The 12,905-nt window shown below is 43.1% G+C and overlaps 1 protein-coding gene across 1 annotated transcript; it reads right to left on the bottom strand.

The window, feature by feature from the left end:
- Positions 1-220: 220 nt before the first annotated feature.
- Positions 221-9,617, bottom strand: Pcyox1 (prenylcysteine oxidase 1). Its single transcript, XM_013022582.1, has 6 exons — positions 9,470-9,617; positions 8,314-8,520; positions 7,338-7,512; positions 2,229-2,440; positions 1,755-1,907; positions 221-1,108 (listed from the first exon to the last, which is right to left on the bottom strand). Exons 1-6 carry the CDS (start codon positions 9,579-9,581, stop codon positions 450-452), a joined length of 1,518 nt encoding a protein of 505 aa, XP_012878036.1. The 5' UTR covers positions 9,582-9,617; the 3' UTR covers positions 221-449.
- Positions 9,618-12,905: the final 3,288 nt, after the last annotated feature.

Genomic DNA, 12,905 nt, shown 5'->3' with positions numbered 1-12,905 from the left:
ACAATCTCGGAAATCACTACCCATGGATATTAAAAGAACAGTTCAGGGGCTGGGAAGGTGGCTCAGTGGTAGAGTGCTTGCCTTGCATGCCTGAAGCCCGGGGTTCGATTCCTCAGCACCACATAAGCAAAAAGAAAAAAGTCAGAAGTGGTGCTGTGGTTCAAGTGGTAAAGCGCTCGCCTTGAGCTGAAGAGCTAAGGGACAGTGCCCAGGCCCAGAGTTCAGGCCCCACGACCGGACCCAAAGGAAAAAAAAAATTAAAAGAACAGTTCAGTTGTGGAGATGGGCTAAGAGTTATCCTTTGAACCCTGTATCATCTAGGATCCGTAGGCATTGCTTTGTTGAACAATTATAATGGCAGAATAACTGATTGTAAAACCTTTGCTCAAATTTTGCTTTTCTTGCCAGTGATACTCAGTGGGAAGCAGAGGGGGGAAAGAGAGTGTCATTCACAGCTCCGATTTTAGTTTCTCATACAAGTTGTCTTGGTCAATCATGTGCGTGTGGCCATTCCAACGGTGATAGGCAAGCAGAGCAGCATTGTAGCCTGCAATGGCACTCATTTCCATGGCACTTGCTGCACTCTCTATGCCATTGAGGTAATAGAGCTGATCGTGCAGGAGGATGGGAGGGCACTTCTCCGGGGGGGTGTAGTAAGGATAGGCAAGCCATGGCTTCCTCACCGCATAATCATAGGACAAGAAGAGCGTTGTAATTTGTTCTTTAGTAAGAATTTCTCGGGAAAAGGTCTTCCAAACTTGTGTTCCATCTGTTGATGGTGGAGGATGTTCTTTTCCTTTGACAGAGTTCACAATTCCAAGACTGTTGATGAACATATCTGAATTATCGGTGATTAAAACAGTAGAAAGACCAAACTGATCTTTGGCTCTGGAGCTGAATAGAGTTGAATTCAATTCACCTTTAACAAAAGTTGTCACTATTTGTTGGTAATTCTGGTGGAATTCTTCAATTGGAGGATCAAAGTTGAGGAAAGCTATATTGGCTATCTTTTGACTCAATGGAGTGGCCACCAAGACAATGTCATAAAAATCCGATTTGGTCTCAGATCCACTTTTATAGACCACTTCATACATTTTTGTGGGATTTCCTACAGAAATAAGGAAGCATACATTTCTTAGTGTTTCTAACTACAGAAACTACATTTTTACAATTTCTAAAAATAATTCTATAACTTGTAATATTTCTCTACAATTCTAAAATGGGAGATTTATACCTTAAGATACTGCCTCATCCAATTTTACACACTGAAGGCAAGTGCCTAATGTTAGCAACTACATTTTTTTTTTTTTTTTGGTCGGTCGTGGGGCTTGAACTCTGGGCCTGGACACTGTCCTTCAGCTCTTCAGCTCTAGGCGAGTGCTCTACCACTTGAGCTACAGCACCACTTCCGGTTTTCTGGTGGTTTATTGGAGATAGGAATCTCACAGTCTCTCCTGCCCAGGCTGGCTTTGAACCGGGATCCTCAGATCTCCTGAGTATCTAGGATTACAGGCGTGAGCCACCAGCACCCAGCTTACATATTTTCTTTTGAGTATGAAAATAGTTTATAGTTTATATCCAAAGAGTCATGCCACTGCACTTGAGCACATTTGGGAATATTTTTACAAAGCAGAACACAAACAATTTAAAGTTCAATCATCTAGAACTGAATCCTAGATGCCAGACGACAAGTTTTTCTCCCTAAGCAATCTTTTCTGCAGACGCAACTAGGAACCATAAAAATTCAAACTCACCTCTCTGCTTAGTCTTTGTTTTATCTTCTACAGATAATACTGAGCCAGATATAAGATTGGCTTTGGATGCCTGAATGAGCCGTGAACAAACAACTTTATTGCCACCTTCCACAGCCCAAAGGTTCGAATCAGCAGCAGTCATTGATACTGCTCCTGTTGGCAGGAGGAAAAATGTTATAATTCTGACTTTATATATAACCCTCTACCCACTCTCCCTTCTCAATTAAATGCTCTACTCCAAATGTTCGAGACACTGCCCAAATGACTTTTAGAGGTAAAAAATCTTGCCCAGATTACAGCACTGAGCTAGTAAAAACTAGTAAAAGACCCCCCTCCCTGAAAAAATACTTGTCTAAAAGTATATAATATGAGATTATGAGAAAGAAATTTTTCAACCTAAAGTCAGAAGTCACCATAATGTTAACTAAGTCCCTCTGTGTATAATGTTCAATAGTTTTCCAAGCCTAGGCTTACCCACAAAGGCGTTGAGATCTGTGCTTTGGCCAAAATTGATCCTCATAATAGGAGCAATCATTTCACTGAGGAATTTCTCAGAGAAGCCGGCTTTCTGCAAGTTTTCTTGAAGTGTTTGATTAACCAGTACAAGGTAGTCATCTCCTCCGATGGCATGTAGTAGCTTTTCTACACTACTGAAGGCATAGTCATGAGACTGGTAGCGGTAAATCCTTTTGAAAAGAAAAGAAATGGCCGTAAAATATCAGGTTAGATAAACGGAAAGAAGACATGTAAAGAGGATATACAACAGCTTAAGAATCAAACTAAGCTAGGTGCCAGTGGCTCACACTTGTAATCCGAGCTACTTAGGAAGCTGAGATGTGAGGATCAGCCTTCAAAGCCAGCCTGGGCAGAAAAGTCCTTGTGAGACTCTTATCTCCAATTAACCACTCAAAAACCAGAAGTGGCACTATGGCTCAAAGTGGTAAAGCATAAGACTTGAACAAAAGAACTCAAAGACAGTGCCCAGGACCTGAGTTAAGCCCCACAACCAACCAAAAATAAATAAATAAAATCATACTGATGCCAGATATGGGGGCAATCACCTGCAATTCCCACACTGAAAGGATGAGGCAGGAAGATTTCCAGTTCTGGGTCTAGCTGGGCTGTACTGAAAGACTTTGTCTGATAAAAAGAATCAAACTGAATCTCATGTTTCTTTAGCATGTGTTTTTACCTATGGTGTGAGACACAGCTCAATCACCACCTTCCTAGATCTCGCAAAAGCTCCTGGCTCACCCTCTCCCTCCACTTGCTTAGAAGTCTCCTGTTCTCTATATGCAGTCTTCTTTTTTTTTGTATTAATACAGTCCCTAGGAGCACCTTCAAAGCAATGGGTATGCCAGGCGCTGGTGGCTCACACGTGCAATCCTAGCTACCAAGGAGGCTGAGATCTGAGGATCTCGGTTCAAAGCCAGCCTGGGCAAGAAAGTCCGTGAGAAATAAACCACTCGAAGACCAGAAATGGTGCTGTAGCTCAAATGATAGAGCGCTCGCCTTGAGCTGAAGAGCTGAGGGACAGTGCCCAAGCCCAGAGTTCAAGCCCCACAACCAAGCAAAAAAAAAAACAAAACAGCAATGGGTATGTCCTGTTCTCATTCTTTCTATCTTCTAATAACCTTAGGTCATGTCTAAAATTACATTTATGTTTCCACCAGGTTTTATCTATCTGAAATATAACAAAAAATAATTGGCCATTCCAAATACTGAATGTGTTATCTCAGTTCAATTAGTCCCAAAGCTTAAAGATTTTTCATTTCTCCATTCTGCTTCTCTCTCAAGTAGGAAACCTTACCAATCTCTTGTTTCTCCATTCTACTCATTTGATTGTGTCAGGATTGAGTCTCATACAAGTAAAATGAGTAACTGATTACTTGATTCTGGTTACTTTTCTTTCAAGTATTTATGATTCTCCCAAAAGCTCGAAAATACTTCTACTTTGTCATCTATTTATCCTACTAATTTTCACAACTAAATATTTAAAGTCTGGAGCATCTAGTCTGACAGTAAAAAGAGAAGAGAAAGAAAATTTTGGGAGGAAAAAAAGAATAATTGTGGGTGTTAAAGTGAAGCATATCAAGTATAAAAAAAAAACCTTTATCCTAATTGCAAAGAAACACAGTTCAAGTAAAAGGGTTTGTGTAAAGGTAACATGACAATTAGAAGGCATGCGTATATGCGCACGCGCGTGCACGCACACACACTCACACCTGATCCAATACATGCTCAATCTGATCTATATATGCTTTACATATAGTCTCACAGCTCTGTAGGAGTTCTTCCTTACCTTTGAAATACACTTCCCACTGCAAGCTTGGAACAATTACCCTTCTTTGAGGAAACCTGAGTCTCACCTACACTGCAAAGTCCTAACTTCCTGGTAACAGGAATGGCAATATCTCCAAAAGTCTACAAAACTTAGCATCAATGGCATTTGCTCAGTACTTGTATATCACTTCATATAGGCTTTTCAGAAAACATCCCTATTTCTCTGCACTTTATGGGTTTGATAAAACATTTTGATGTAGCTGGGCACCAGTGGCTCACACCGGTAATCCTAGCTACTCAGGAGGCTGAGATTAAGGATTGTGGTTCGAAGACAGACAGGCAAGAAAGTCCATGAGAGTCCTATCTCCAATAAACTACTCATAAAAAGCCGGAAGTGGTGGTGTAGAGCATTAGCCTTAAGCAAAAGAAGCTCAGGGACAGCGCCAAGGCCTACCAGAGTCAAGCCCCAAGAGCAGGAAAGAAAAAAAACAAACAACAACAACAGTTAGAAAAATTAGTGCAGGTAGTGGTTCAATACATAACTTTTCAGGTTGCAAGTAGTAGAAGAAGCTAACAGATGGGTTGAGAAGGTGGCTCAGTGGTAGAGCGCTTGCCTTGCATGCATGAGGTCCTGAGTTGGATTCCTCAACACCACATAAGCAAAAAGAAAAAAGCCGGAAGTGGTGCTGTGGCTCAAGTGGTAGAGCTGAAGAGCTGAGGGACAGCACCCAGGCCCAGAGTTCAGGCCCCACGACCAGACCCAAAAAATAAAATAAAATACAATAAAGAAGCTAACAGTTATGCCCAACAGGCAACTAGGTGAAACAAAGGAAGGAAAACATGTAAAAGACAGATCCCTCTCAGTAGTCACAGGAGAAGTGTTTTACATGGAGGCTCTTTCTAAAGAAAACTGTCTTAAAAAAAAAAAAATAAGGGACAATGCTATAACCATTTCAATACTACCTATAATAGCCAACTCAATAACTGACAATGATAGCAGCCCATTAAATAACCTACAAAAACAAACAAAAAAAAAGACACATATTCCCTATCTCCTCCTGACTCAGCTGCAGCCTCATTTAATCAAGTCACTTAAAAAAAGGTCTGCTGGGGGCTGGGAAGGTGGCTCAGTGGTAGAGTGTTTGCCTTGCATGCATGAGGCCCTGGGTTCGATTCCTCAGCCCCACATAAGCAAAAAGAAAAGAGCCGGAAGTGGCGCTGTAGCTCAAGTGGTAGAGCACTAGCCTTGAGCTGAAGAGCTGAGGGATAGCGCCCAGGCCCAGAGTTCAGGCCCCACGACCAGACTCAAAAAAAAAAAAAAAAGGTCTGCCGGAGGAGACAAGACCAGACACAAACCCCGTATAAACAGTGTTGTAACTGTTGCATAAGACCAGATGCAGGGGCTAGGAATGTGGCCTAGTTAGACTGCTTGCCTAACATGCATGAAGGCCCAGGTTTGATTCCTCAGTATCAGATACACAGAAAAAGCCAGAAGAGGCACTATGGCTCAAGTGGTAGAGAACTAGTTGAAAATCTCAGGGACAGCACCTTGGCCCAGAGTTCAAGCCCCACAACCAAAAAAAAAAAAAAAGACCAGATGAACTAGAATAAATATTACCAAAATAAGACATATAATTAGCCAGTACTTTCTGCTAGTTAGATTGCCTATACAGTCTTTTTCTTCTCAGATGACATTTGTATAACTCTCAACATTTATTCATTTAATCTATTTAAGAAACATTTATGGAACAATGTCTTTGAGTCAGGCAATGGTCTAGTAAGGATAGAGAAGTCAACACCACAGAGATAAAAACAATCACTAACCACAGAAAGTTTGTGTTGTAACTGAGGAAAGAAGCAATAAAAAATTAATTAAGTGCAAATAAGCTATAGTGCAGGTAGTATTAATAAAAATTAATTAACCTGGGCACCAGTGGCTCATGCTTGTAAGCCTAGCTCAGCAGGCTAAGATCTGAGGATTGTGGTTTGAAGCCCGCCTGGGTAAGAAAATTTGTGAGACTCCAATTAACCACCAAAAAGCTAGAAGTGGAGCTGTGGCTCAAGTGGTTGAGTGCTAGCCTTGAGCACAAAATCTTAGGACAGTGCCTGGTCCCTGAGTTCAAGTCTAGCAATGCATGAAGTTGGAAGGTTACAATGTTCAAGAAGATGGTTTAGCAGGGCGCTGGTGGCTCACGCCTGTAATCCTAGATACTCAGGAGGCTGAGATCTGAGGATCGCGGTTCAAAGCCAGCCCGGGCAGGAAAGACCATGAGACTCCTATCTCCAATAAACCACCAAAAAACCGGAAGTGGCGCTGTAGCTCAAGTGGTAGAGCGCTCGCCTTGAGCTGAAGAGCTGAGGGACAGCGCCCAGGCCCAGAGTTCAAGCCCCACGACCGACAAAAAAAAAAAAGAAGATGGTTTAAAAAAAAATTTGACCTGAGAAAAGAAGGTCACATCTGATAAAGGTGAAGAATGTAAGGATATAAAGATTGAGTTCACACAAACATCTAAGAGTGAGAGGGTAAAGACTATACAGAAGAAACCTGCCTAGCATCTTCAAGAAAGTCAGGCCAGTGCAATTAAAGCAGACATCCAGAAAAGTAAAATAATAAGAGAACCTTGGAATTTATCCAGAATGGTAGGTGAGGACCTCTAATCATCTGTTGCTCCATGAAAGCAATGAGAACATTGGCAAAAATTGTCAGCATTAGAATGAAGACATAGCTCAGAGGTGGAGCATTTGCCTACTATGTACAAGACCCTGAGTTTAATATTCAGCACTTCAAAAAGGAAAGAGAAAGCTAGGGGCTGGTGGCTCATGCCTGTTATCCTATCTAATCAGGAGGCTGAGAGCTGATGATCACAGTTCAAAGATAGCCTAAGCAGGAAAATCTGCAAGATTCTTATTTCCACTAAAAAAAAAAAAAACCTGGAAGTGGAGCTGTGGCACAAGAAGTACAGCACTAACCTTGAGCAAAAGAAGCTAAGGGACAGCACCCAGGCCCCCCGAGTTCAATCCCTAGGACCAGAACAAAAAAAGAGAGAAGGGAAAAATATGAAAAACTGCCACCTGAATTCTTCCTACCTAGGATAGTAGTGGTAACAAATTAAGTTTAAATTCTTGGGAAATTACAGTCACGAGCCACTATGCCAGCCCTGGTCTGCATGTTTTCTACAAGGCATTTTGTTTAATATCTTATGAAAAGGGCTGGCAGTTAGGTAGAGAACTGCTCCAAGAAAATTCCAAAACTTCACCAAAAAAAAAAAATCATAGGTTAAATGAAAGGAAAAAAATTACCTCATAAATTTGTCTAACACATCTTCTACCCACATATGCATTCGAAGGGACTGAAATCCATAACGCCAAACGAGTTTAATCATGTTGATTATAAACCAGCTGCTCTCTTCAAATACCAGATTCTCTCCATTGTACACTCCCATTAAGCCCCCAGAAGCTGGAATAGTAGAAAGGCCTGCAAAAACAGAGCAAGGGTAGGTAAGTGGATTTGGGGCTCTCCTCAGACCTCAGAAGACACTCTATCTTTAGAACAGTGATACACTTACACTCACTGAACTATCCAAAAGCAGATGTGCTACAAGATGGGTCACAAGATCACACAGATGTATCAAATTAGACCTCCTATTCTTAGCCATGGAGAACATGGAAATGTCCACAAGCAATGTAGAAGGCAGATGAGGGAGAAAAGAGGCACTCCCTTTCCAATTTTATATCTTGCTTTGCAAAACTGGACATTTCAGGCTACTGGAAGGAGGCCAAAATTACACATTATTCCCAGAGGAAAGGGCCTGCCGAGGCCTGCTATACTTCCTTTGTAACCTGTCCAGCTCCTCTGCTGGCAGGGCAACAGTCAGACCTCCCCAGTGCTGGGCACACGTTTGTAGGCATAGCTGTGTGAATGACTTTAAACTAGGCTTTCCTAGCATCTCATTTTCTCAGCCCTAAAACAAGCACTCGAAGGTTTCTGCTCAAAACTCTGATTTTTCAGTACAAACCCAACAGCAACCATCCCCAACCCCTCCCCCATGTCTGTAATTCCAGATAACTGAAGAGCCAGATACCCAGTGTCCCATTACAGAAGAATGGCTTCCAATGAAGCCAGTATGACTGCTAACTGAACAGTAAAGACAACACTTTTGAACAACTTCTCCATAAAAATACAATTAATGAAACAGAAAAGTTTCAATTCTCTGAATGGGAAAACTATGGTAACTGTCACACAGAAATCTGCTTAACTCTAACCAAAATTACATACCCAGGTCTTTGACAAAACGCTTCATGTGCAGATTTAAAGGATGGATGACTGACCCTCCAGCCTCATAGTCATGTCCTTGAACCGACAAAGTGGCCAGACGACCTCCAACCACTTCTCTTTCAAACACATCAATTTTCACATCTTTCCCAAATTTTTGCCGAAGATAATAGGCTGCTGAAGTGCCTCCAATTCCAGCTCCAACAATTGCTGAAAGAGGAGAGGGGAAAAGGAAGTTTTCTTTTTTTTTTTCCCTCTCTCCAGTGTGGGGTTTGTTTTTGAAAGATCATTAACTAATAATAGAGGTTACTCAAGACTACAACCCACAATTAGGCAACCCTGGGGGAAGGAAGACTTCTGGGCTGAAGACAGAACTCTCTGAATGTGGACAGTCCCTCTTCCCAGTCAAAAGAGGTAGTAGATTTAAATTACAAACTGACATTCATTATCATTTTTTTTTACTCAGATGTCCAAGATTCTCACGGGTCTTTGTGGAGGCACCAAAGGTACCTGCACACCCCTCTTGCTGGACGGTTCTGGTACGCATTTTAAATAAAGTGGCCGCCATGTTCGCCTAGCTTTGTTCTTTGTCTCAGTATGGACCCAATGTGGAATTAATGATCCCTAAGGGCACAGCTTTAATTGGAGAGAAGGGGGAGCAGGAAGCAACAATGCAAGGCGAGAGAAAGGAGAAAGCTCAGAGATGGTTGTGGTAGTTACAGCAGCCCTGGGGGAGGAAAAAAAAAAAAAACCCTGCACGCCTGAGGCCTCTGTGAACCGATCCCGGTACAGCCGAGATAGGAGAGTGTGGTTCCAACCAGTCAAGGGATCAGCCCGGGTGGGCTTGTTTGCGCTTGCTGGGCGTGCAGGGTGTGCGGGCATTAGATATCCCTGCCCAGTGGGAGCGGCCTGGTGCTCCTGGACCAGCTAGAATTGGCCTCACAAAGGCCTGGGGCTGTAGGGACACTTGGTCCTTACTCCCATCAGGCCCCAAAGCAGGCATCAATCCACCGCAGGGAAAGTACGATCCTGCCCGTAAGAAGATGGAAAGCCACCCCAAATGGGATCCTCCGCGGCGAGCCCGGTGCGCCCAGTAGTCCCGATTTGGGTCTCGGCTCTGAGACCAGCGCCCCGCCCGCGCCATCCCCTTCTGGCCTACCGATCTTCTCCGGCGGGGCCCGCGACTCGGCGCTCGCAAGGCACCCCCAGCTGCACAGAAGCAGCCCCAGCCCCAGCGAGGACGAGACCAGCTCGGGAGCGAAGCGCACCATGGCCTCCCCGAGCGCTGCAGACAGCCTGCCTCCAGGTCCCCGCAGTCCTCGCCCACTAGAGCTTCCGTGCGCTCTCTAGCCCCGCCCCGAGCCCATAGCTCCGCCCGTGCTCCGCCCCGTTTCCGATCCGGTACGCCCGGACCCCGCCCAGGTTAGGCACAAGCCACACGCCCCGCCTTCCCCCCCGTCCCTGCCCCTGCCCGGCAGACCCCAGACCAGGTCCCTCCAGTCCTCCGGATGCTCCCTACTCTGCGCCACTCCTCTCTCTGTCTGTCTCTCTGTCTCTGTCTCTCTGTCTCTGTCTCTCTGTCTGTCTCTCTGTCTCTGTCTCTCTCTCTCTCTCTGCTAGCACTGTACCTACCACTTGAGTCACAGTTGTACATCTGGCCTTTATTTTGGTGGTTAATTGGAGATCAGAGTCTCACAGACTTTCCTACCAGGCTGGCTTTAATCTGTCAGAACCCAGCCTCCTGAATGGCCAGAATTACAGGCGTAAACCACCAGTATCTAGCTAATTTTTTGTCTTTCTCTTTTTTCTTTTCTTTTTTTTGTCGATCGTGGGGCTTGATCTCTGGGCCTGAGCGCTGTCCCTCAGCTCTTCAGCTCAAGGCTAGCGCTCTACCTAATTTTGTTTCTTGACAGACTTTTACCAGCCAGTACCTCAAATCTACATGAGGAACTTTTACCAAGGAGACTTCCTCTACCATTTATCTGTCTTCCCACCATTTGCTACTCCTAGAGACTCAAAATCTTTTTCCTTTGTCTTGTCACATCTCTAAAATCAACAATTCTTTGCTGAAGATGCTCTATAAACCTGAATTCAAAATCAAATCTCTTAGAGATTTACTCATTTTCCTGGGTATTTTCTTTGTCTACATTGTTAAATTTTGTTTATTTACATTGTTAAATTTTATTTATTTATTTATATTTTTTGTTTATTTTTATCTAGTTTTTGTTTGTTTTTGTTTTTTGGTCTGGTCGTGGGGCCTGAACTCTGGGCTTGGGCACTGTCCCTCAGCTCAACGCTAGCACTCTACCACTTGCCACAGCGCCACTTCCGGCTTTTTTCTTATGTGGTGCTGAGGAATCGAACCCAGGGCCTCAGGCATGCAAGGCAAGTGCTCTACCACTGAGCCACCTTCCCAGCTCCCAATTACTATGTTTTTTTTATTAGTAAGATCTGTTCCAACCAAGAACTCCAAAGGAAAAAAGAAAAAAAAACTCCTCTCATACGTACTGATGCCATAATATAGAAAATTGTACGCACTAAAAAGAATGTTTGGTCTAAAACTATGGTCCTAATATGATTGAGAAAACCTGGTGGCTGAATACTGAATATAAGCTGATCCTGTTTCTGTAATTACACTACTCTCATTTAAAAACAGACAAAAAGTAACAAGTATAGAATATTATAAATTGCTGGAGGTATAATTCACTGGTAGAGCACTTGCTTAGCACAACAGACCCTGAGACCCAGCATGTGAGAAAAATAAAAAAAGAACAACAGTAACAACTATGTGAATGGAGAAATTGAGATTGATTAAAAAAAAGAAAACAGAAAAATCAACAGCAAAAAAATTACATAATTACAAAGGAGGAGGTAACAATGCTTGATAGGAAATGTACTCATTACCTTACTCATGTAACTGTAACCCCTCTGTACAGTATTTTTACAATAAAAATATATACAAAAAAATTACATAATTAAACAACTATATGAGTTCCTTCTAAACAGCAGGCCATGGTCTAAATGCTTGTGAAGAATTAGCTTTAAGAAATACTCTTTCAAGCGGGGCGCTGGTGGCTCACGCCTGTAATCCTAGCTACTCAGGAGGCTGAGATCTGAGGATCTCGGTTCAAAGCCAGCCCAGGCAGGAAAGACCATGAGACTCCTATCTCCAATAAACCACCAGAAAACAGGAAGTGGCGCTGTAGCTCAAGTGGTAGAGCGCTCGCCTTGAGCTGAAGAGCTGAGGGACAGCGCCCAGGCCCAGAGTTCAAGCCCCACGACTGACAAAAAAAAAAAAGAAAGAAAGAAAGAAATACTCTTTCAGAGCTGGGAAGGTGGCTCAGTGGTAGAGTGCTTGCCTTGCATGCCTGAGGCCCTGGGTTCGATTCCTCAGCACCACATAAGCAAAAAGAAAAAAGCCAGAAGTGGCACTGTGGCTCAAGTGGTAGAGCGCTAGCCTTCAGGCCGCACGACCAGACCACCCCCCCCCAAAAAAAAAAAAAAAGAAATATTCTTTCGGGACTGGGAATGTGGCTTAGTGGTAGAATGCTTGCCCAGAATGCATGAAGCCCTGGGATTGATTCCTCAGTACACATACACAGAAAAAGCCAGAAGTGGTACTGTGGCTCAAGTGAAGTGCTAGCCTTGAGCAAAAGAATCTTAGGGACAGTGCCCAGGCCCTGAGTTCAAGCCCCAGGACTTGCCAAAACAAAAAACTCTTTCACATGTATATCTTCAAGAAGGGGGAGGGAAAAATGGTCAAATGTGTAGCAGTGGAGCTCACTAGACAGGGATGAAAGTGAACTATACAACTTGGGGGTAGATGGGAGGGAGGGACTGGGAAAGAATGAGGGAACAGCAGACACTGTACAAAAGGAAATATATTCATTACTTGACTCAAGTAATTATAATCTCTCTGTACATCACCTCTATAATAACAATAAGTAAATTAATTAAAAAATACTCTTACTCTGCAGAAATAGAGGGACAAAGGGTAAACAAATGCAGCAACGGTACTCACTAGACTCACTAGAAAATGAGCTATACAACTTATGGGTGAATACAGGAGGAAAAGATGAAGTAAGGGGTGACATTGTCCAAAAAGAAGTGTGCTCTTTACCTGATTTATGTAACTGTAATCCCTCTGTACATCACCTTTACAATAAAAAAAATTTTAAGAGGGGCTGGGAAGGTGGCTCAGTAGTAGAGTGCTTGCCTTGCAAGCATGAGGCACTGGGTTCCAGTCCTCAGCACCACATAAGCAGAAAAAGTCAGAAGTGGGGCTGTGGCTCAAGTGTTAGAGTGCTAGCCTTCAGCTGAAGAGCTGAGGGACAGCGCCCAGGCCCAGCTTTCAGGCCCCACAACCGACCAAAAAAAATTTTTTTTAAGAATAATAAAAATATTCTTACTCTAATAAAGTGACCACAAATGCATGCATGATAATTAGAACAGATAAGTAAATGTTGTAATATAGAGACATGAATAAAGTGTCAAGAGACCAAGTGAAACACTCAGAGGCTGGAGAAACTCAAGTTTATCTCTCTCAAAAGTCTTAACACTGACTTGGCAAATATGCCAAGCATTGTCTTTTTTTT

This window comes from Dipodomys ordii, unplaced genomic scaffold (genome assembly GCF_000151885.1).
Source record: "Dipodomys ordii isolate 6190 unplaced genomic scaffold, Dord_2.0 Scaffold63, whole genome shotgun sequence".
NCBI lineage: Eukaryota > Metazoa > Chordata > Mammalia > Rodentia > Heteromyidae > Dipodomys > Dipodomys ordii.
This window is presented reverse-complemented; position numbering and strand designations above follow the sequence as displayed.